The 24,601-nt window shown below is 43.9% G+C and overlaps 1 protein-coding gene across 1 annotated transcript in view; it reads right to left on the reverse strand.

Annotated features, from left to right (window-relative positions):
• Window positions 1-1,973: 1,973 nt before the first annotated feature.
• The window catches only part of TGFA (transforming growth factor alpha), a 48,478-nt gene continuing 25,850 nt past the window's right edge, over window positions 1,974-24,601 (reverse strand). The window contains exons 3-6 of the mRNA XM_032764896.2: window positions 15,110-15,227; window positions 13,910-14,059; window positions 10,421-10,530; window positions 1,974-7,409 (exon numbers count right to left, since the gene is read on the reverse strand). Coding sequence (XP_032620787.1) covers window positions 7,402-7,409; window positions 10,421-10,530; window positions 13,910-14,059; window positions 15,110-15,227 — 386 coding nt within the window. The 3' untranslated portion in view covers window positions 1,974-7,401. The remainder of the gene's footprint in view (window positions 7,410-10,420; window positions 10,531-13,909; window positions 14,060-15,109; window positions 15,228-24,601) is intronic.

The raw sequence follows: 24,601 nt of genomic DNA on the forward strand, positions 1-24,601 counted from the left end.
CAAACAGTTTTGGAGAACACGCACCAGAAGTCTGAAACCCTATTTTGTCAGATTTGGGTCCTGTGGATTGTTTTTGATGCAAGTCTGCACTATTCTCAGTCAGAACCCAGAAGGGGGAAAAAAATGACATCTTTGGAGGAAAACAGTAGGAAAACCCAACCAGGGACTCCAATAGATAAGGGCAACTACAGAAGCAACCAATGTCTTTGGACATTCAGAGAACTTGTTAAAAATTTGACCAGACTTTCACTGTTTTGCTTGCTTCAACCCTCTCCCTCCCATTCATTTCACTTCAGCTCCACTTGACACCTGCCCCTCACCCTCTGCTCTCCTGCTCTTTCCCCCCAACCCGCTTCCCGTCAGTGCCCACCCCATCTTCACTTTTCCTGTAGTTGATCGCCTCCCAACCAAACCCACCCTCTCCCCCCAGACAATGTAAACCTAGCATGACATTTGCCATGATCACATTGTTCAGCCTGCTCATGTGTGTTATAGCCCTTCTCCCACCCATGGGCACCCCCAAACCCCAGATTTGCTGCTCAGCTTGTATGGAACATGCTCAGTAACACTGCAGGAGCCAGCTGGGTGGAAGCAAGGGGTTTGGACTCAAAACTGAGTCAGAGCCCAGGTTTAGTGTACGTGTAGACAGACCTTCAGGGGACAAGCTTGGCCTGTACTCGATGTACCAAATTCTGCGCTCAGTTACACCAGTGCAACTATGATGGTTGATTCAGAAGGGACTGAATTAGGCACCTCCAGAGCTAAAAGCATAAACCGCTACACTTCAGGCTAAATAACCAAGGTGGTTTCTAGCCAGGGCCTGTAACAAACTCATGTCTGCTGTGGATAGGTACAGCCTGGGACCTGTGACACTCACTCACTAGCAGCAGTGCAGATGGGCAACGAGTGTGGCATTACACCCAATTTAAGCTAGTGACTAATCGATTTTCAATTGCCCTCCTACCCTACCATCATTCACAATGGTCCTATAATTACATAGGGCTACCTCCATCCATGTTTTCTTCTCCATCATATTCCAATAAGGGATATGTGAATAAAAATTTGTGTTTGAATAGTGCTTTACGCATCTTCCCAGGGATTGCACCAACCTTTGCAAACTGGCTCAAATAAATCCCAGTGCCAAACCATCACCTAAATCTGGAATTGAAACGTGGAGCTTGTTCAGATTGCATCTCAATAGAGTGTAGACCTTAAGCAGCTAGGCTTGCCTTTGAACATGAACTGGTGTCCAAAAAGGACCACCACGTTGGGCAGCTGCTGAAGCAACCTTCAGCTTTGCTGGATTATCATTTATTTTAGTTGAGTTGCTCAACATTTTTCACAGGTAAAAGGTTTTTTTTGTTTGTTTGTTTTTTAAAAGACCTGTTTTCAATTAATAGTGAAGAGCTTTGAATTGAGTTTTGGTTTTTTTAAAATGGAAAAATGCTTATATGGTTGAATGTAACCCACTGAATGGTTTTACTGACTCTTAAACTCATGGTGTAAAGAGCTATGACCAAGAGTACTTGTAGGATGGTGCCCTTACATTGCAGACTAGTGTCTTGGAGTGAACAGAGGCACCGAGTATTATACTGTAAGGAACAATCTTGCACTGTGCAGGCACCTGCACTAGACTAAAGGCTCTCAATCTCAAGGATGCTGCTATCTCAAGAGGAATTCTAGAACTAACTTTCTGTATGGTTAGATGGGAGCTTGAAGCTATTTTTACTGATGTAACAGTGGTTACAAGCAAGGAAGAGATTGAGAACCATTGGACAGATGAGCTGATAAAGAGCTTTAGAATCTCTTATCTCCATGATTCTCTTGTCTAATAATCCCTCACAGCGTATTTTAATATTTTCACACCACAGAAGAAAATTCATTCATTCTGGGATCAAGGCACATTCAAAGTTTCAAGTAATTCTCAGGTTTCTGGGAGTTCTCTTCAAATCAATAAAAATGCGACAAAAAAATCTGAAAAAAGTGTACTTTATCACTAAGTAACTAGAATTCAGGTATTAAAGAGAAAACAGCCAATCACAACACAGTACAGAAATCAAAATTAATTTAACCACACAAAATAAATTAAAACATTAAATATTAACTTTTCCAGTGCAACATATACAGATGACAGAGTAACCATGACTAAAAAAAGCTTCAGGTTGGTTATTTATAATAAACGTAGAGACTAAAACGGTTAACAATTCAGCTGGAGGTTAGAGTACCAGTTGGAGGAAGTTTCCTAGAATTAAAGCTGATTTTATTAATAAAGATAATATCTGTCTCAGATGAGCATAGTCCCTGCAATGAGGTGGTATTTCTGTCCTAGTGCCATAAAATTTCAAGACTAAATAAATGTGATATTTAAAAAAATGAATAGCACTCTCACAGTAGGTTTTTTGGTAAAAATATCCAAAATTGGGGGGAAATATGCAAGTTACACATTTTAGGCAATTTGTCAGAACATCAGGGACACTGGGTAAACAGCACACATTATAGGTGCAAAAATGTTCCAAAAAGTGGGGTGATTTTCAAAAGGCACGTGTGGAAGTTCGGTGCCCAACTAATTCTCACCGACCTTCTATGGAAGCTGGGCACCTATCCATCCTTTGTGACTTTAAAAATGCCCTTTATCTCCCCCACTGAATCACATTTATTGATCTTGAAATGCTAGCTCCAATGAGATTTTTTTTTTTGCTGTAGTTAAATTATATAGACCCTAATTTTGCTGTTAAATCTGGATTAACCCCACTGATTTTAAAATGTCTCCCCCATGAACAGAATTGCTCTGAATTCACAGCAGTCTTACAGAGCGCAATCTAGGCCATGCTGTCTTTTTTTTGTACTTAAACACTCAGGCTGAAATCTTGGCTACACGGAGGTCAAGGGCAAAACAATGGGGCCAGGATTTCATGTGCTGAGTCACCAGAAGTTCTCATCTTTCCAATGTTACATTCAACAAGACCCTTTTGTGACAATTCCAGATTGCCGTAGAACCACAGAGCTGAACCCCTGTGCCAATGAAGTCAACTGCAAAACTTCCCTAGATTTCAGTGACAGCAGAGATTCAGCCTGTAGCTTTTTGTTTTCCTACTGTCAAAAACCCACAATTTATTTGATCTCCTCGCTCTCCCTCTCCTTGCATTGCAACTTTACCAGTAAAGAAAAAGTCGAGGAACAAGCATAATTTTAAATCTCTTATCCTGGAACAGTTTCAGTTAATTTAAAGCTTGCAACATGGCACAGGACAGACTGTCTATATTTGTGTGTATGGAAAAGCCATTGTGGGGAAAGAAAAGAGGAATTCAGATCTTCATTTTAAATTGTGAACCTAATATCCATGGTCACATGAACCTTTGTTTCTCCCCCGTCCTTCCCAATCCCTCTTCAACTAGGCAATGATTTTTTTTAAAAAGTACATTCCATATTAATGACATATGATCCCACTTTTTGAGTCAAATATCTAGTTTTCTTAAAAGGATCACCATTTTAAAAATCAGATCCTGGAAGGTCAGATAATTGCAAGGAGCAGATATGGAATGGCTTATGAGACAGAGCCATGTGCATATTCTTTCTAATTGCTCTTTAGTGGGGTGTAATGGGGGGGGCAGGGATTGGGAAGGAGGGCAAGGATTCAGTGCTGGAAAGTGTCTGAAAACCTAGATTAGATCCTTAGCTGACATTGGTCCATTTAAGTGAATAGAAATGTTAATTCACAGCAGCTGAGGATCTTTCCCCGTGGTTTTTAAAAGGTCAAATTAGTGGATGCATGAACATTCCCACTAGTGGGTCAACTCAGGAGGCATGTGTGAGCTTCTTGCCCATCAATACATTTCTAGCTAATATGGAGGGATAAAGCTGCCTGTAGCAGAGACATGCTTAGTGGAGTATCAGATACCTGTGTGTTAGTACCATCTTAGTATGCGAAACATCTGAGTTGGGATGTTAAAGCAGCAGTCAGGCTTAAAACCATACCGCCATTAGGGATGGGTGAAAAGCATCAGAATGTCATCCATAAGGCAAATCTGACCCAGGCTTTTGAATGAATTCCTATGAACTTCTTGGGGTGCACCCAATGCTAACGGCAATACATCTTCCTGAGAAGGAACGTCCCTGGAAGGGATGAGGACAAGGTGGGGTGGTCAGAGAGTTATAAGTCCAACCGTTAGTCAGAAGAACCATCTCTCTGCTCATATATGTTGGTACTGGTTGCAGGGTCAGGTCCTATGAAAGGAACAAGGCTTGTGAAATAAAGCATAGCAGCCCCAATGGGCACCTGCATCAAGGCGTGAAGAGAAGCCTAAATAATTTAGGCTACAAGAAATCAATTCTTTAGTCTTATTCCCCATATAAAAAGCAAAACAGAGAAAGAGCACTATCCTGCAGGGTGCTGAGGGCTGGCCAGAGGCAATGTAAGGGACTTGGCCCCTTGTGGAATTGGGCCCTAAATGCACAGCTTTCATAAAGACATTTTAATGCATTTTTTTTAAAAAAGCATCAATGCGCTAAAAACCCCATCCCCGCTCCTCATGGCTGGAGCATTCTGCATGTTTTAAAGGTGAAAAGGGACACTAAAAATGAGGTTGAACTTTTCTTGGGCACCCTATGTTAGACATTAAAGCCTGTGTTCTAAGAGGCAGGGCTAAACTATTTATATAACCTTTGTAATTATAGCCATCGGCAACAACGCTTCAATATTAAGGGCTGAATTTGCCACCAAACAGAAATAGTCAGTGTGCCACTGATATCAGAAGAATTTATGGCCACTTATGCCAGCAGGAAATTTGGCTCCAAGTTTCCTCAAGTGCTCAGAAACCAAGAACAGATCAATAGGGGCCCTCCCTACAAAAGAGATTTAAGGGATCTCAGATGGAGCTGCTGCAGGACAGTTGCATTGGACTTCAGTTCAGATATTTCTTCTCTGGTCGTTTTGAGCCAACAGAAGAGAGGGTGCTTTAATGTTTTAGAAGATTAGGGAACTGGGGGTAATTCGGAAATTACTCCCTGATTCAGGAAAGCGCTTAAGCACCTGCTTAAAAAGTTTAAGCAGATGCTTAAGTGCTTTGCTGATCAGGCTGCTTTACAGAATCAGGACATTAGATGCGTTGGTTTTTCCGTCTTTGACAGACTCCTAGAATCACTGATTGAGTCACATGTACAGCTCAGAAATTGACCAGATTACACCCCACGCTGCCACACCCTCAAGATGCAGTGCCTGCAGCTTCACTGTCAAAGGGAATAATCCATATCCACGTCTCAGACATAGATGCTGCTGTTCTAAAAAAATTAAATTTTTCAAATCGGCTTTAAAAATAAATCAAAGAATTAAACTGAGTGAGGGGAAAAAAATCCTGGGCGGAGATTGATGAAAGACATCTTGGTTGGGGGGCGGGGGGGTGTCAATCTACCTCCATAGGAAATCAAGGGGAGTGGACTCAACAGGTATAGAATCAGGTTCATTATAAGACTGCGTCAGACTCCGAGGCAAGGTGCAAGGTCCGGCAAAGGATTTAAATATGCTGATCTCTCTCTGTTAAGATTATGGAACAAACCATCACTCATGTATCTATTTTGAAATTTCCTCTGGTGCCAGTCATTAGGTTGCTATATTATAGGAAACCAGAAGTTCATAAGATTGTCATCTTTTAGGTAAGAGTTTGAAAATGAATAAGTAAGGCAGTTGTTTCCCATTTATCTTCTATAGAGAAACAGAATGTTGTTCCTTCTATGGATCTGGGTTAAAGTTGCAAGCATTCCTCCCGTAACATTTTGCTTCTAAACAAAAGGGTGAAATTATGCTCTTCAATCATCAGGACAAACCTAGGGCCAAATTCTCCTGCTTACACCTGTTGGCAAATTTCACTGACATCAGTGGAGGGATAGGTCTCATTTATGTCCATAGAAGTTAATTTGGTTCTAGGACTGTATTTTGCCAGGCAGATCTGGAAGAAAACTTCAGATCAACATTCAGAAGAATATTTCACAGGTAGGACTGTCAAGTTTGTTATCCAATTGCATCATGTACAGTGTGTGTTTATCTTCTCAGACTCAAAGACAGTCTAGGGGTGTGTAAACATTTACCTACAAGTTATAATCCCTACTCCAGGGAATAGTCCCATTTACTTAAGAGGGCCTGATTCTGATCTCACTGTAGAGTAAACTAGGAGTAACCAATGGAGTTACATCAGTGTAAGCAAGATCAAAATCAGACCTCATTATCTTATTCACTTACATCTATTCCCATGAGGAAGGGTTTGCAGGATTAGGCCCTAGGTTTCCTTCTGTCATAACATAGCAACTCCTAAAGTTTTCTGAACAGTTCCTAGTTAGCATAAAGAAATGCAAAAAAGCCACATGGCTAAGGGCCTCATCCAAACCCATTACAGACATTGGAAAAACTTTAATAAGCTTTGGATCAGGCTCTAAATGCCTAGATTTCCACCACCCCAATGGCTGCCATTTTGTTATAGTTATCTCCATGTCCCATTTTTTCAGCTTTCCAAGAACACCAAAGACATTTAACCCCCAAACACATTTTTCTGCCTCAATAACTTGGAATATTTTCTGCCATCACGCTTAAAATGCGAAGGATTGCGGGGCTTGAACACATCCCCACACACACTGACTCGAGCGTTGCTATTTCTCTTGCAACTTGTCTCCTGATGAAGAGAAATTGATCATCATCAGAAAGGGACAGGATAATCCTGGCCAGTCCACCTCGTTCTGTATTCCCCCCTAGATTTCATCTGGCAGGGTGAATGTCCCAATGGCAGCAGCAGCACAGGCAGATAGGATGTTCCTTCTAAAGGACTGGGTTCTCTTCTGAAAACAGACCTGCAACCGCTCCTCCCAACGAGTCAAATATGTAACAAATGCATGAACCAAAGACTCAGCCTTCAAGTACGTTCCGTAAAGTCTCAAAGCAGGACAGATACTGACCGAGTGTTCTCATAAGCTATCTCCAACCTGAACGGTACACACTTTTTTTCCAATCACTGGTGTCAAACCTACTCCCCAAACACACAAATGGTCACATCTACATAAACATGAAGCTGACCCACATGCAGTTCTCTTGTGTCCGAGTCTGAAGTCCCGTAAAACAGTCTTTAAGATTCCATGCTTGTGGAGATGTGGTCTACTCATTAGTTCATGGCTTCACATTGGATAGCCCTGTGGAGATGGTGCCCTCGATTTGGCAAGGTTCTGAAAGCTCAGCATATAATACAGGATGCATATGAAGAGTCAAGGTAATGAAGCGTATGCTTGATATTAGTCCCCTCCAGAGCATTTTCTTCTGTGGAAAAATGTTCTTCTCTGGAATGGGGTAGGCCTCCTTTATTATACTGCAGTAGTCCCCATCTGGCCATGGCAATTAATATATTGGTCAGATCCAATTCTCCTTCAGACCACTGCAGAATAAAAAACACAAGAGTTAACCTATTTCTGTGGGAGCAAACAAGGGCATAATTTGGCTCTAGTCTAGCATCAGAAGGCAAGTGAGTCATAACAGCAGCCATACTGGATCGGACCAATGGTCCATCTAGCCCAGTATCCTTCCTTCTGATAGTGACCAGTGCCAGGTGCTTCAGAGGGAATTAACAAAAACAGGGCAATTTTGAGTGATCCAGCCCCTGTCCAGTTTCTGGCAGTCAGAGGTTTAGGGACACCCTGAACATTAGGTTGCATCCCTGACAGTCTTGGCCAATAACCATTGTTGGACCTGTCCTCCATGGTTAAACACATTAGAAATTCCATTACAGCAATAACCCAGAGGTGCTAAATAACTTAGGCTCCCAAAATCATAACTTAGGGCATTTAACAGTCTGATTTTCAGAGGGTGGGTGCTTAGCACTTTCTGAAGATCAGGCTGCTTAATTTGAGCAATCAAAATCAGTCAATCAGTCAAACTTGACTATGTAGGACAGGGGGTAGATAGCTTGTTTTTCCTTCTTGCTCATTCATAAAAGTTCAGGGAGTGAAATAGCAATATCATTTGAATGTGATCTATAGATGAGGGATCCCCGTCTCTTGAAGGAAGTCTAAAGTCTCTCCTTTACTGTATGAAAAGAACAATATCTCCACTACAATCTGTAGCACCTGATAAAGCCACAAACAGCTCAGGAGACCAATATATAAATCCAGGAGAAATAAAGGCACCTTAGCTGCCATTACAAATAGATCAAATCTAAAAGCAAAAACTAACAATAAGAGGAGTACACACTTTCTACATAATTCTCAGTCTCCTTCGTGAGTGCAGTGAATAATTCAGGCTGACTAAGATAAATAATTAGAGCAGAGACAAAGAAAAACAGGAAAAGATTCAGAATAACCATGGCCCCTGCCTAGACGGTATGTCATATGTCACCTTGAATTTATTGCAAGGTGTTGTGCAAAAAAGCCTCCTACACTGACAAAGAATACGTTGTACCAAACTGCCAAAAGCACAGAAGACGTATTTTCAGAGATGTTAAAAAAGGTTGTGATTTATTCCAGTGTCACTGGAAATCTTTTGCAATCAATGCTCATTCAGTGCCACAAATGGGACTTGTCTACATGCGAATGCAGTAACCCTAAATAGGCATGCCAAACAGTTGTAAATCAATTTTAAAAAGGGTGTAAAAAAGATTTAAAAAAATCACTCAGCATTCAAAAGATGCTTTACTATAAATTCAGGCGGTCTGTAAAAAAGGAGACTTGGGAAATTGCATATTTAGGGGGATATTTTCAAAGCTTCGTTAGCTACCACTGCACATTCGAAATCTTCCCTCACTTAAATAAGATTTACTAAATTTATTAGATTATATTACTTCTCACTCTTTATGTGCTTTACTATTTGCATTTCTCTCAGCATGGGGTCTAAGCCAGTAACACTTATTCACATGACCAGACCCAATGGAGCCTGATTCAGTGTTACTCCAATGCCATTTTACAATGACCTCCTTTTGATCCTTTGGGGATTAAACATCTTCATCTTTATGACAACATTAAGATACAGTGAAATAATGTCATTAGGCACTGAACCAGGACTCGGGTAATCTGGGTTCAACTCCCAGCTCTGTCACTAGTTTGATAGGTGACCTTGGGAAGTCGCTTCCCTCGCTCAGTGACTCTGTTTCCCTATGTGTAAAACTGATAAGGATATTGACATCCTTTGCAAGAAAGAGCTCGGAGAGCTATGGATGAAAACTGCCATATAATGCTAGGTATCACCCTGCATCTTGGAGATGTCAGCTAAATTCACTTAAGAAGCAAAGTTGCTCAGCAGTTCTAACTTACCTGGTAAGTCAGCTTCCCCTATTCCCCCCCCACACCTCATCCCCCAAGAAAGGTAGGAGTGCAATAAAAAAAATTAAATGCATGGAAGGTTGACCTCAGACGCATTCCAAAGGGTAACCAGGACCATTCTAACAGAGGATGCTGAAGGATGAAGTGTACCGATGCTCACATTACCTTATGTGACCTCCAAAAGGACCCCGTTGATCCTGCTCCCATAACTGCCTACTGCAGATAGAACCCCCTGGTAGGGGTGTTACAGGTTGTAGGCCCGGCTTGAGTCATTAGACGTGGGTGAGGCCTCATTTCTTGGGAGACAAGATTAGGGAAGTAAATGGAACAGGAGGTTGGGAACAGAATGTCCATGCTAAAACTAAGCTAGGTTAATGGGTCAATAAGACAAGAGACAATGTCTGTACTAGCTAAAATGAGGGGGAACACCCAGGGAACCATTTACAATGGGCAAAATAAGCCTGGAATGTAAAGAGGAAGTTATACATGGACAGTGCGTGTCTAGAACATGCTGTACAGGGATTGGTACCTCTGCAGTAACCAAGCCAATCCCCAAAACAGTAAATGCAACAGAATGTGTATATGTATATAAAAAGGATGAGGTTGTGTGTGTGGTACACTATGCCCACCCCCTATGCTTTAATCTGATCAACTCAGCACAGCTTTGCTGTAGGCCAAATAAAGATACTCGAACATGTGGAGTCAAACAGAGTTCTTGGGAAGCTGAATGGAAACAAAAGGTCTCAGAGGGAATCCCAACACTGGCCCGCCTCCATGCCTGATCCACATAGAATAGGAGTCTGCTGCAGTGCTAGGCAGCCTTGATTCTTTAGCTCAAAAGCTGTAGCAGCTCATGCTTTTAGCTGTAGAGGTCCCCAAGTCAAGTCCCCGGGGTGTTGACCAAGATGGCAGCACCTTCCTTTGAAGAATCTGATAATGGCTACTGCCAGGCTTCATGCATCATCCATGGGTATGGAGAGATACAAGTTAAATAATAGAAGAGGGATCATTTGGACTTCACCTGCTACCGACACCCGCTAAATGGAACTCAGCTCCGTAACAGGATCTCCATCTCCACGGCCAGCCAATTAAACTATTGGAAAGATGCTGTTGGTATGACAGTTGTTCCTCCTACCTGTCTCTGAATGGCAACAGGAAGTTCCCCCCTTCAGGAGCCCGCTGGGCTTCTCGTGTCTACAGATGAAGGCTCGGCACCTTTCACAATGTTTTCTTATCTGACAGCAGCTGAAATGCAATTAAGGGCAGAGGTATTAGGACAGAGACAAGGCAAAGAGCTCATGCACAACAGTGAAGAGGTCTCTATTGTTCAGCAATAACCATCTCAAAACATATTGGGCTTAGTTCTGCTCTCAGCTACCCCAAAAAGCTCCACTAACTTCAGTGAAGATGCCAATGCAGACTGACAATAGAACGCGGTCCATCACACACAGCGTTCACTTTGCTTAGCACCGAAATGCAATTTCCCCACTGAGGGTGGGAAATTGACAGGTGTTACTGCAGCACCAACAACACTACACGAGAGTCTTGATGCAAGGACAAGGAATTGCCTAATAACTGCAAAGCAACAGGGGAATTTAGATAGGCAAAAATGGGACAAACTCACCCCTGGTGTAACTCCATTGATGCACAGGAATGAATTTAGATCTGGTTAGTTACCTGAGATTTGGAATTTGAACCAGACACTGGAGACTCAAAACCCTACTCTTAGGAAAAGTGCCATGAGATCTTTCAGGATTTAGTCTAGACAGGAAAAGACTTAGAGAGGAAGAACAGCCTGACAATGAAGGCACCAGTCCATGACTCAGGAGATCAGGATTCAATTCCTACCTCTGCCAGAGACTCATTGTGTGATCTTAGATAAGCCACCTACTCTCGGTCTTTGGCTCCATCCAGGAAGGCACATAGGCATGTGCTTGATTTTCAGGATATGCTTAAATGCTCTCCGGAACCAGAGCCTTAGTTTCCCCATTTGTGAAATGGCGGTGATGAGAATACTTCTCACTCACCCTTTATCTATCTAGATTGTAAGAAATTGACTAGCACTACACAGCTGCACAGTTCCTACTGCAGTGTGATCCTGGTCTCATTTGGGGCCTCTAGGTGCAGATAAATAAACCACAAGTGCTCAGAAACTCTGGCTTAGACCTCAAACAACCGGAAGGAATAAAAGCCCTCGAATTTGGAACAAATTGTACACAACAGCCAATAGCACCAATTGATGTGCTGCTGAAAGTTTTATTTACATTTATAAGTATATATCAGCTGTGAGAAGAGTGACAATTATGGCAAGACAAACACTGGTTTATTGCAGCTGTACCGACTGGTTTCTTCATTTGATCTCATCGTGAATGAAGAGTTAAGAGCTAACTGAAAGAAGAGTTAGGACATGCAGAGATACTATGAAGCAATATGTCTCGTAACACAAGCCACTTGGGTTGGGAAATCAACCGCAACAACACTTACCTATTCCTTTAAATTACACAGTGAAGACAGTATTGTTATCTTAACAGTATATGCATGTTGCAGCACGAGTATATTGCCCACCTGCCCTTAGAATTAACATTGACGTACTTTACATCAATAGGGATGAGCTGTTCTGTGCAACTCCAGTTATCCACAGAAATGGGCTGTCAAGAAGTGGGGGGGGGGGGGGCACAAGGCCCCGCACCCCCAGCTTCCTGCTAGTCATCATGACTCTTAGCCAGCCAGTAAAGCAGAAGGTTTATTTAGACGACAGGATCACAGTCCAAGACAGAGCTTGCAGGTACAGACAACAGGACCCCCCCCCAGTCAGGTCCCTACTGGGGGCCAGGGATCCCAGACACCGGTCTGGAATTCCCTCCCCTTCCCCAGCCAGCTCCAAACTGAAACTCTCCATCCCCTCCTCTGCCTTTGTCTCTTTCCCAGGCCAGGAGGTCACCTTCAGTTGGCACCTTTGCAGAGGAGGGGCCCAGGCCATCAGTTGCTAGGAGACAGGGCGTCAGCCATTCTCTGTGCAGACACCATCACACTGGCCCTCTCGGGTGCTGCAACGATCACATCCCCTTATCCCACCACCTAGATACTTAAGAACTGCATAGGGGAAACTGAGGCACCCACACAGTATTCAGAGAGAACATTAAGAACAGTCCCACTTCGTCACATGGGCATTCACACAAGTAATGTTTCTTGTATCACAAAAGGAACCCAGAAAGCTTTCTGCCCTCTAAGCGTGCCATGCAGCAGTCTGCATTTCCCCTGCAACAGTTCCATTCACTAGCACATTAAATGGAACAGCAAGCTTCACCTCATGCACTATTTCACATGTTAGTTGTGGCATCAACTTTGGCTGGGGAAAACAAAACCAAAAAAAGAGAGAGGTCCAATCCTATTCAGGGGCTCAGCACCATGCAGGGTCAAGTATAGAGTCAGCAGCTGCCATGAAAGCAATTTTCCACTGTCTACATGCATAGGGCCAGTTCAGAGAAGAATCTGAGGGAGTCTAGTTCATGTAACCGACAGCTTCTTCCAGTCCTGCAGTATACAAGTTACGCAGTTTGGATGCCCTTATGTCCATTTACTGATATGACAGGCCCCACCTTTTATACCTGTGAATTTGGCCCATATTTTGGTATGCAGTTAAGAACCTAACATCTAGTTTTTAAATTAGCTTTTCAGTTCCTCCATTTAAAGTGAGAGCCTTAGACGTCAGCAAGCACTGCACTCAAACATCCTACCAGTAAACAACCATTATGAGGTTCAGATTATTCCGTGTATGAAATAGCCTGGGTCCATCCCGGGTCCATCCCTTCCCAGTTCCCAACTGTGGCTCTGAAACAACTAAAGAAGCCACCTAAAAGAATTAAATGTAGGCTTCTAGTGGTGTTATGTGGAACTGGGATGTGTTAGCAAGAGTGTTGTAGGCAAAACACAAGTGGTAATTCTTCTGCTCGACTCCGCTCTGATTAGGCCTCAACTGGAGTAGTGTGTCCAATTCTGCACACCACACTTTGAGAAGGTGTGGACAAACTGGAGAAAGTCCAGAGGAGAGCAACAAAATTGATGAAAGGTCTAGAAAACATGACCTATGAGGAAGGATTGGAAAAAAAAAAAAATGGGTTTGTTTAGTCTGGAGAAGAGAAGACTGAGGGGGAACCTGATAACAGTCTTCAGGAATGTAAAAGGTTGTTCTAAAGTAGAGGTGATAAATTTTTCTCCTTAACCACTGAGGACAGGACAAGAAGCCCCGGGCCTAAATTGCAACAAGGGAGATCTAGGTCAGACATTAGGAAAATTTTCCTAACTAACTATCAGGGTGGTTGAGCACAGGAAAAAACAACCCACGGGTGCTGTGGAATCTCTGTCACTAGAGGTTTTCAAGAGCAGGTGGACAAGCAGGTATGGTCTAGAAAATACTTAGTCCTGTCTCGGTGCAAGAGACTGGACTAGACGGCCTACTGAGGTTTCTTCCAGCCCTCCGTTTCTATGGGTCTGTAACGCACGGCAGAAGGGGACTTCGAGTCTGTGTGGATGCTCATGCAGAGCTAAGATGCATCAACAGAATCTCACTGAGCCCCAGTAAAAGTGGTACGCTCGGCCACAACAGCACGTAATGCAGACTTACTGTATCAGTACACAAGCCACGATAAGGACGACAGACGCTACCACTGAAACCACCACCAAGGCAGTGATGGTTTGTTTCTTCTGACTGGCAGCTACCACTGCAAGCAGGTCTGCGTGTTCGCATCGCGTCCCGACGAACCCAGAATGGCAGCTGTGAGGAGACCAGAGATGAGAATTAAAGAAGAAAGCACAAAAGCCCATGTGTACTCAAGAAATAATGATCCAGTCATTGGGATTCTCAAGAGGCGTTTGGCAGTCAGATCCAACGGGAGTTAGGCACCTCAGTCCCCTAGCCAGAGAGTAAACAGTGGGACAGTGACAGGCTAGCAATACTTCAAATGCCAATTAAGGGGTTGATCCTGCAGCCCTTACTCTGGCAAAACTCCCACCAAAGTCAAAATAAGTTGTACCTGATCAAAAACCTGCAAAGTAAAGCCCTGTTAATGTACTAAGCCAGCAGCTTCTTGCAAAGCCCCAGACAAAAGTTTCCAGACCTGCAAAAGCCATCTATTTAGGCTGGACTTTTAGAATGCTGAGCCCCTGCAAATACCCATTCAAGTCTTGGGACCTGCTGGAGGCACCACTGGGAAAAAAAAATAATCAGGCTAGTAATTTATGTCTACACTGCAGTTTAAAAACTCGTGGTTGACCCTTGCCAGCTGACTCAGGCTCACGGGGCTTGGGCTGCAGGGGCTATTTAATTGCAGTGTAGACACCTGGGCTCAGGCTGGAACTCAGGCTCTAGGATCCTGTGAGGTGGGAGGGTCCTAGAGCTCAAGAACGTCTACGCTGCAATTAAACAGCCCCGCAGTCTGAGCCCTGTGAGTCAGTCAGCTGATGTGGGCCAGCCATGGGTGTCTAACTGCAATATAGACAGACCCTTAGGTAACTAAATATGCATTTAGGATCCTAACTTTAGGCACCTAGGTTTGACTTTTTCCCTCCTTTGTGCCGTGAAGGACAAGGAAAGGTGGGTACTCCATTCTCTCTGAAAACTCCAGCCCGTGTTGTTTTCTTAAAGGTAACGTGCAACTGCAAAGATAATGCAGTAAGTTATATGTGCCAGTTCTCATCCCAAGGGAAATGCAATGGGCACTGTACAGTTACATAGGCCTGCTGTCTTGATGAACAGTGGATCACTTCTCTTCCGTTTCACTTGTGCTCACACAAGCAAAACACTTTGCCACAGGAAGGGACTTACACACATGCTGGCTTCTCCTCTTGCACCAGAAACCTGCAGGTCCCGTGGAAGCAGAACTGACTGTGGGAGTCAGGACAGTCGTTAAAGTGGGATCGGACTGCAGCAGCCACTGGGGGACCTAGATGGGATGAACAAACAAAGATACATTTTAACTCCATGTGTAACCCACACACCTTCGGGGTGTGGTGTCCTGTCCCATCTAGTGGCACCGAGACCACTTAGAAAGAGTTCAATAAGTTTGCTCTACAGCCTTAGCTAAGAAACAGCTGGCTTTTAGTGCATGAGCCTCTACTGCATGAGCTAAGCTCCAGAAGCCCCAGGTCCGTCCTGCCCACCGATGACTAGGGTCTCTCAACGGGACACATGCATTAGTCAAGTCTGAGACAATTCTCTGCTCACAGGGTTGCGCTCAGCCATGGTTTAGACTTTGCATGATGCAGAGTTTCCAGGGCACAGCATGCAAATGTTCATAACCCCCACAGTAAAGCCCTAAAGAGTTTACTAGAAAAGCATTAACCTCTTTAGAGGGGTTCCCCCCACCCCCCCCCCAAAATCCTCTAAAATTTAAATAGATAATGTATCCCTGCCACAGAATTCCACCAGATAGGTTTTCTGAACTATAGTGGGGTTCTCCTTTTCTATTAAGCACTGAAGAGCCATTTTTGTAGAACTCTTGGTTTTGCTAGACTTATTCAATGCTGCCCAGGAGATTTAGATACCAGATTCCTGTTAGTATTAATGGAAACTGGACACCCAAATCCTTTAGGTGGTTTAAAAAAATAATCCCAGCGTCTCTCTAATCAATTAATTCTCTCATATAGGCAGGGCCCTTATTACTAGGATGTTTTATTTCTATTAGTGTAGCATCTAGGGCTCCTAACAGATCAGGATCGCATCGTGCATGGTACTGTACCAAGAGACTCATCCATTGTGATTTGAGCTCTAAGATTAGCGTAGTGCAAGTGAGGGGAAGGGTAGGCAGGAGGAAGGGGCCACAGAAACCAGGATGCATGACTGGTAGCACCAGAGTTTGAAATCCTTCATGGAGCCACAAGAGAGATGCAGGAGGGAGCAGAGTAAGGTTCCCCCATTCCGCCCTGCCAAGGTGCTTCAAGTCTGTCTTGGAGGAACCACCTCTGGGTGGAGAGGAGAGTTCAGGTTCCATGATGAGACAGTTCTTGCCCTCTCTGTTGAGGCTGCCAACAGAGGGTGCGTTTTAGCAACAGTTCGGTGGTCGTTCTCCATGATGGATGCTTGCCCATGGAAAACCAGACTAAGTTCCCCCATCTCATTTCACACAGGCCACCATATCACGCGAGTAACATTTGGGCACTGCTAGGCTGGTCTGAGTGGGTGACTTGGAGAACAGAGCCCTTTGTTTCTATTTACCATTCCCGTAAGCCAATAAGACACCCTCCTCCATAGATTCCTAGAAACATGGAGGAAGGGAAGAGTTCTGTAGGAGAAGAGCAAATTCCATTTCCCCTTCCAGAGAAGCCTCGCTAATACCACTGCAGGATTGAGATTTTTAAATAGGTATTTGCAATCCTGCCGTTCAGACTGGTGTAGATGGGACAAAAACTGCATCTGTTGACACCAAGTCTGAATTTGGCCCAGAAGCTGTAATGAGAGCGATCGAGACTGCAGGCTGAGAAAAGTTGGGAGAGCCCAAAAGGAAAGGAGATTATCCACTGAACAGAGTCTGGATTTGTTCTTCCAACCCTATGAAATCAGAGGCAAGCAGCAGATATGTTTAAGGGGCCCATAGTGGATCATTTCTGATACATTCACAAAATAAGCCTTTGTGGCACTAGAAGAATTTACTGAACAGCTTAAAGATCAAAATTCTTAGCCTGGATGAAGCTGATGAATAATCAAGGACTCACGTGCTTAGAGTACTTGCCAAAGATTCACTGCACTCTTCCATTTGTCGTCTTGTTACGAAAGCACCACCGCCACAAGAGCGTGTTATGGAGATGTTCTAGCTAGATAGAAAACACTCAAGAAAGGGGATCTGCTTTAAAAAGGGACCTCTTCCACCAAGCGTGATAAGCACAGCCAACACAGTGCTGGCAATTCTAGATAATGAAACATTGTGAAGTCAAGTCTCAGTAGTAAGGCCAAAGCAGAGCAGAGGAAGAGACGTGGGACAAGAATCTATTGGAGAATACAAAAACTTCCCTGCCCCCCCACCCCAATTGCTACCCTATTTTCCATTTTGTCCTGTGCTGTTTTAAATTATCGTTCAGAGCCGATACGGAAAACCAATATCCTGCTTTTGGATTAGCCCTTGTAGAAAGCACATCCGATCACCCCCCCTCGGGTTCCTGTTTCCACACATTTCTGTCGGGCATGGTAATTAAATCCACATCTCTCAAAAACTCTGGGTCCCAGGGAGATTTTAAACCAGTTTGAGTGTTAATCAGCGACATTGCGGGGGGTGGGGGGGAGGCTTTGTTCAAATCATGTATTCACATGAGATGGCGCAGGCAGTCTGGTTTGGTACTTGAGCAGCAGTTGGCCAGTATTGCCACGTGGGAGACACTGATCAGATTTCCAGCCCAGACTGTCTCATGACACGGGTTACAGGTTCTCCATAGATTTTAAAGCCAGAAGGGGACAATATGTTCATCTTGTCTGACTTCCTGTACATAACAACCCTCAGAATTCCACCTCTTAACTCCTTCACTGAACCCCGGGGAGGAGTCAGCCAAGGAGCAGGAGTGACTGCTTCAACCCCACTTTTAGGGAAGGAGCATCCCCATCACAAAATAGACCCCCAAAACTGAGGAAGGCACCACTGATAACTCCATTGTTACTAGCAGCCAGTACGGTGATAGCCGATTCTCTCAAAAGGGACAGATTTCCCCCAACTTTACTGGCATGGAGAAAAACCCTTTAGATGGGAAGCGAACAAAGGCCAGCCAGCCTCATATCAGGCTCAAGTAGATGGTAACCAGCTGTCGGACAATTTTCAGAATCTGAATACGTACAGATAAAAGGTTGAACACACACAAACGGGTCTTTTAAAGGTACTACATACAGATTAGAACAGAGATTGGTTAATAGGGGTATGCAAAGTTCATGTAAGGTAACTGATAAAATAAGATTCTTTACAAAAAATCTGCAACCCCCTAATTGGCAGGCAAAGGAATGAATGGGCTACTATACTGGACTTCTCAGAAGCAGCCCCACAGTCAGATGGAAGGAACATTACTGAGATCGTAAGTTTTCTCGGAGCAGGGACTGTCTTTTTGTTCTGTTTGTACAGTGCCTAGCGCAGTGGAATCGTCTAGGATTAAGGCTTCAAGGCACTGCCATAATATACATACAATGATAATTGGCATAGAATGGCAAGAGTGAAGCTTACAATGCTTAGTCCTGCCATGAGCACAGGGGACCTGACTAGATGACCTCTTGAGATCCCTTCCAGTCCTATGATTCTATGAATGGCCTGGACCATGCTGGAACAGTTCTTTGGATAAATGGAGGACTTTAGAGCCATCAGTCCGTCAGCTTTCCCCAACAAGCAATTCACTGAGCAGCAAGCAGCACAAATGGGCTTCTGAATGGAGTCTGGCCTGGCCTCTTTTAGCCAAAAGAACAATGGATGTGATAAACTGCCCCCCTTCTCATGGCCCAGGCAGTACGGAAGCCTGGCTGTTTCTAATAAGGGTTCAGAGACATAGACATACCTGGACCCGCCATGAACATCTGAATATGGAACTGAAACTTCAGAAAAGGAACATGAACATTGATAGAGGTGGTCAGAAATTTTCCGGAGGAACATGTGTGTGTGTCTGTGTGTGGGGAAGTGCGGACTTGTTGGAAGCAGAACTTTTTTGTGGAAGTCTTTTTATTTTATTATTAAATAAAGTGTCTGAAAGAAAAATTGGGGGGAGGGAGACTTTAAGGTTGAAACAGAATGTTTCGATTTTCCATGTTAAAATTTTTTTTAACTATAATATAAAATGAAAACAATGAAAATGTTTGACTTTTATCTAAGCAAAATGTTTCAACTGACCTGAACACACTTAAAAATTTCAGTTCATGGGACTATTTCAAAAATTGTTCTTTTAAACCCAGTTCAGAATAAAACAAGATTTTGAAATCAGGGATTTTCCTGCAGAACAAAATAACTGGTTCCTTCCCCACTCTGCTCATTACACACTTTTATTATTATTTGTATTAGAATCATAGAATATCAGGGTTGGAAGAGACCTCAGTCCAACCCCCTACTCAAAGCAGGACCAACCCCAACTAAATCAACCAGCATCAACTAAATCACCTAGCACTTCTCTTCCCCTCTAAAGGATGAGAGGTTAAATAGACTCTCAATCAGCAGAAGGTTGGCTTTGTTGAAATCTCCACTGTGGCCTGGATTCTTCTCAAATGACTAACAGTCTATTACAACGGTGTACTAGGTTTTTCAGATATGCGACCCTAAAAGCAGCACAAGCATCCTTTGCAGTTTGGATGCTTCTCTGAAGTTCATGTAGACTTAGGGTGACCAGATAGCAATTGTGAGAAAATGGGACAGGGGGTGGGGAGGTAATAGCTGCCTATATAAGAAAAAGGCCCAAAAAACAGGACTGTCCCATTAAAAACCCTATCTAGGTTAATCAATTGTCATGCTTCTTTTCGGTCAGATGATAAACCATTGAAATGAGACATTTAAAACAAATCTTGTCCTCTTCTAAGGTGTTCTCCACCGAGACATCTCACAAAACACAGATCAATTAAAAAAGTGAAGAAAAATTATCCTCATTTAAAAAAGATGAGGAAGAGGCAAAAGGGGGGGTGTATCCTCAGCTGATGTAACATAACTCCATTGAAGCACCAACATCAAAGACTTTGAGTTATGCCAGTTGTGGATCTGTCCTATAGTTTAGAAAATTCTAACCTGTAAGGTGCCTATTTCCTTTAGGTGCCAAGTGAATCAATGGGGACTGTGGGTTCCCGGCTCCTCTAAATCAGGCCTAAAATGTCAAGTTCAGCAGCCAAAATTAGTGGCCACTTGTGAAAATTTAGGTCTAAGTCACTTGCTGTAGATCACACTGAAAGTTTGAGGCAGAGCTGGGAATAGATTGTCCCCTCTACTCTGTTCTCCCTGCATTACCCACAAGGCCCTCCCGTCTCCCTTGATAGTAGCATCCTGGTTTAGCAAAACTCAGGACAGGCAGTGCAGACCTGGATGCCATTTTACACTGATCCCCTCAAAGGGGTGGGAGAATTAGCGGGTCCAGTTTTAAGCCATCTCCATCAATTCCCTTATGATGAGCCACATCGCACATGGAGATTAAACGTAACCTCCCTCCTCCAAACAAAACTCCAGGACATCTACTTTTGTGCGTAACGGCAGCAAGAAAGGAGCAGTCCATGCCGGGACACCTTTCGCCAAATGGGCCTTTAACTTCTTTGTAAGAAAGAACGACTGAGGGCAGCTTCTGTTTATGACCTTGCCTCAAGAAGCGGCACCAACTGGTATTGTTGTACAAGCCCATATCAAAGGGCTGGTACTTCCCTTTTGTTCCTCTGAACCAGAGAGCTTTTCCCCATCCCAATTACATCCCTTGGGGACCATCCACAGACCAGCCACTTAATCTTCTATTTTAGCTTCACCGGCTTTGCACCATAACAGTCTCCCCGTGAGCATTCACTGACCATCTGCTTCAGGATTCCTTTGAACTGTGTTGCAGACTGGTAGTGCCGAGTGGTGGAGCAAGACCCTGCTGAAATGCTCTTGTAGTCTACCATCTGAAAGATGGTATTCCAAAGACAGTTGCCACATGCCTTTGTGGGCACTGATGGGGATAAGACTCATGTACTGGCCTTGGGAAAGCAAGACTGACAATGGTCTAATGTGTTGCTCGGATGCGCTTAAAGCCAGCACTGCCAGTACAGTTTCAGAGTTTGATTCCAGACACATGAGGCTAGCAAGGAGACAGCTTTCTAGACTGTCAGGAAATGCTCCCATTTTAACCAGTTCAAACAGCTGTGGATGCAGAAAGACATGCAAGCATGTGGTGATGCTTTTCTAAATCTCCACCACTGGAGAACGTTTTATGCACAAAGCATTCCAGTTAACTGGAACACAAGATTTTTCAAACTTTTGAAAAAGAAAAAAAAAAAAAATCACTAAATAAACCTTCCCCAAGATAAAATATAATTGGTATAATATGTACATCATCCCAGCTCCACCCCCATCATCTGTCTTTCTCCTGCTTCCCTTTGCTTGTCTAGTACCAACCTTTTTATTCATGTACAAAGGCAGTGAAAGACACACTTCCTCCTCCCCCCAGCTCTCTTGTAAAGAATTTTGGGATGTAGCTTGTAAAAATGGACTCTCTTAGAAAGAGAATGTCCTCATCTTGCCATCTATACGGGGAGACCTATATTTCTGTGCAATGCTCCATTACTTCACTGGGACCCCAGGCAACTGTCTGGATCCACCAGTGCAATTCTCACTGTAGGATGGAAGCGACCATCTGCATTGGTTTTATTGACCAAGTTCCAGATTGGTAGCCATAAAAACAGTTGCCAGAAAGTAATCACTCAGATTGCCCTCTTCTGCACAAAGCCAAGGAACTATGTTAAGCCTTTGCCAATAGTATATTGCCACCGCTTACAAAACATTCAGTATGAACACACGAACATGAAATGAACTATAGTGGCTGATCCACATGCATCGGTGTGATCACATCACTGACTGGTGTAAAGCCACCAGTCAAGTCACCTAATGAATGGAAATGAACTTGTAGGGTACCCTCCAGATTCTTTCTTGCCACTTCCCTGGGTGGGGTTGGTGACTTTTATAGCCTTCTTCTGAAATGCTCATATTCCTGGCTGTGGTGCAGATTGATCTGAAGTCTGTTGATATCCGGTCCATGTAGCAAGTCTTCGGTCTCCCCCTTGAAGTGATTGTGGATAGAATCCAACCAAGAGCCATTCCACCGATAACACTCCAGTCTCCATTGAATACATCCATACCAGTGTAGCCTAGCATCTCTCAACTGGGCTTCATGCAGGGTACTTCACCTGAAGACCCCTGACAACCTCGTTCTGTTCCTCATCATGCAATGTCCTACCATCTGGCCATCTCAGCATCTTCATTTCCGTGGTGGAGAGCATCCTGATTTCTTCTCCTATGGCTGGGCAAGTCTCTCAACCCATCTTAATGTACAGAACAATTACAGTTTCACAGTCTGTGTCATGGAGAACTGGGTTGGCTCCTACTGTATGTGCCACACAGCTTTAGTACGATGCCAGGCATTGCTCAGGAGGGCACCATTAAACCTAAGTATTTAAATTATTTCACTCTAAAGGGCTCTACCTGTGTTATACTTCATGATGGGTCCTCCTCCCCTTAGTTACCATAGCCTTGGTCTGACCAGCTGCACATTAAGCCCAGCCCACTCAAAACTATGTTACCACTATTCAAAGTTGACTTGTAGGGTCTCAATCTTCCATGCATCACTAAATCATCAGTGGACATCTTGTTCCAAGCTGGCTCCCTTCCATAGTCTCACTGAGCCCATCCAGGACAACCAGAGACAAAAAGGGGCTCAGTGGAGCCCTGACCTGGGCCAATATTTATGGGGAATTCTCTACTGTCCCTGATTTGGTTTTGATTGCAGTAATCATTCCGTCATATGTATCCTGGATCAGATGGACATATCTTTCAGGCATGCTTCTCCATCACAAAAACTCTACCAAACTAGCTCTCCTGGTACATGATCATATGCCTTCTCCAGGTCCACAAAGACCATCTCCAGTTGCAGTCTCTTTTCTCTGAGCTTCTCTATGAGGACTGGTAGCAAAAACTGGTATCAGTTGTGCTCCTTCCTAGCATGAATCCATACTGACCTGTCCAAATTTCAACCATCCCATGCAGATGCTTTTCAATAATCTTCTCCCATACTTTCATCACATATAACATCAGCTTAACTGGATGATAATTAGCACATGAGTATCTCCTTTATGTTTAAAAATAGGCACCCCCAAGCTTTTACACCATTCAGCCAGCATTTTCCCTTTAAGAACACTGAAAAAACTTAAGATACTTGAAGCCTTCCTTTTCCAAGGACTTCACAACATCCAATACTGCTTCATCTGGCCCGGGTGCTTTCTCCATTTCCTTAAACACCTCTGCAACCCCTCCTTTTTATACTATTATGACCCAGTTTGGCTTCCATAGCTTTAATTCTTTCATTGGGTTCTGCTCAGTCATCCCTCTTTTAAAACAATTATTTTGCTGATTGAGTCACCATTCATTTGCAATAGAAGCATGTTCATTTATAGTGCAAGCAAACTCGTTCAAATGCCTCATCGTTTTCTTGCTTGCCTTGGTGAGTCCATAGATGGTCTTCTTTCCCTCATGTCCTCCTAGCCTGTTATCTAGCTCATCACAGGCCATACTTTTAGCTGTCAACACTCTTTGCCTACATGTATGACATCTTATTGCTGCTGAAGTCACTGGCCTATCATTTTTCAAAAGTTATCCCCCCCCGCCCCCAAATAAATTCTTTAGCTCAACGACTGCACCACCAAATCTCCCTTCTCATCCTTCCCAGCACTAGGCCCATTGCTTCTAGGACTTCATGCTATTTCTAGCAAAGCTGACTCCAGTTTGAACCAGTTGTCCTCCACACCTTGTGTAGACTTCCTGACTACATACCTGATTCAGTGTGTGTGAAGATTCTCTCATTGCTCTCTGGCACACGGGGGTTCAGCTGCTTCAGAGGGCTCTGCATTCAGAAATTCACCCGTCAGAGCCTGCGGGGTGGAGCTCAGAGCCAAGGCTCCCGCCCACACTTGATCAACACTGCTATTTTTAGTCCGCTAGCACAAGCCCGAGAGTTGACCTGGGCTTGGAGATGCGCTGAAGGTCTTTTTGCAGCGTAGACATTACTTCAGTGAATACTTAAGGTATCATAGCAATTTGAGTAAACCAGGCCGTGGTCAAACTGGGTTCTAACGTGGGTCAAGCTGCCAGTGCGATTGGCACCAAACTGTTTCAGACCATCTCTCCTCTTCCCGCGCTTCCCGGCAAGTTTCCTGGCCCTGCTTGTGCTAGACAGTGAAACTAGGTTGGAATCCACAACCAAGCTGCAATCATGATGTTAGCCTCCGTGCAATGACCAGAGACATGCCAGAGCCAAAAGTTTCATCCAGATCTAAAACCTCCCCAAAGTTCAGGGTGCAGCACTACATCCCAGGGATTTGGATTGGACCAAACATTAAGAACCAGAAGCAAAGCTCAACTGCTGATTCCCAAATTTCTGGGGCGTCTACAATAGGCCTGTTAGCTAGAAAGTGTTCTGAGATAGCCAAAGAGCCTTTTTCTGTGCCTCTTTTCTCAGCACTCAAGAGAGCATCCTGTCCGCTGACAAACGATACTACGCAATCCGACAATTTGTTGCAACCATGTAGTAATGTTTGCATTGCCCTTGATATTTCAGTGTTACAAGAATGCCCCAGCAGGGGACAGAG

This window comes from Chelonoidis abingdonii, chromosome 2, assembly GCF_003597395.2.
Source record: "Chelonoidis abingdonii isolate Lonesome George chromosome 2, CheloAbing_2.0, whole genome shotgun sequence".
In the NCBI taxonomy this organism is placed as follows: Eukaryota; Metazoa; Chordata; order Testudines; family Testudinidae; genus Chelonoidis; species Chelonoidis abingdonii.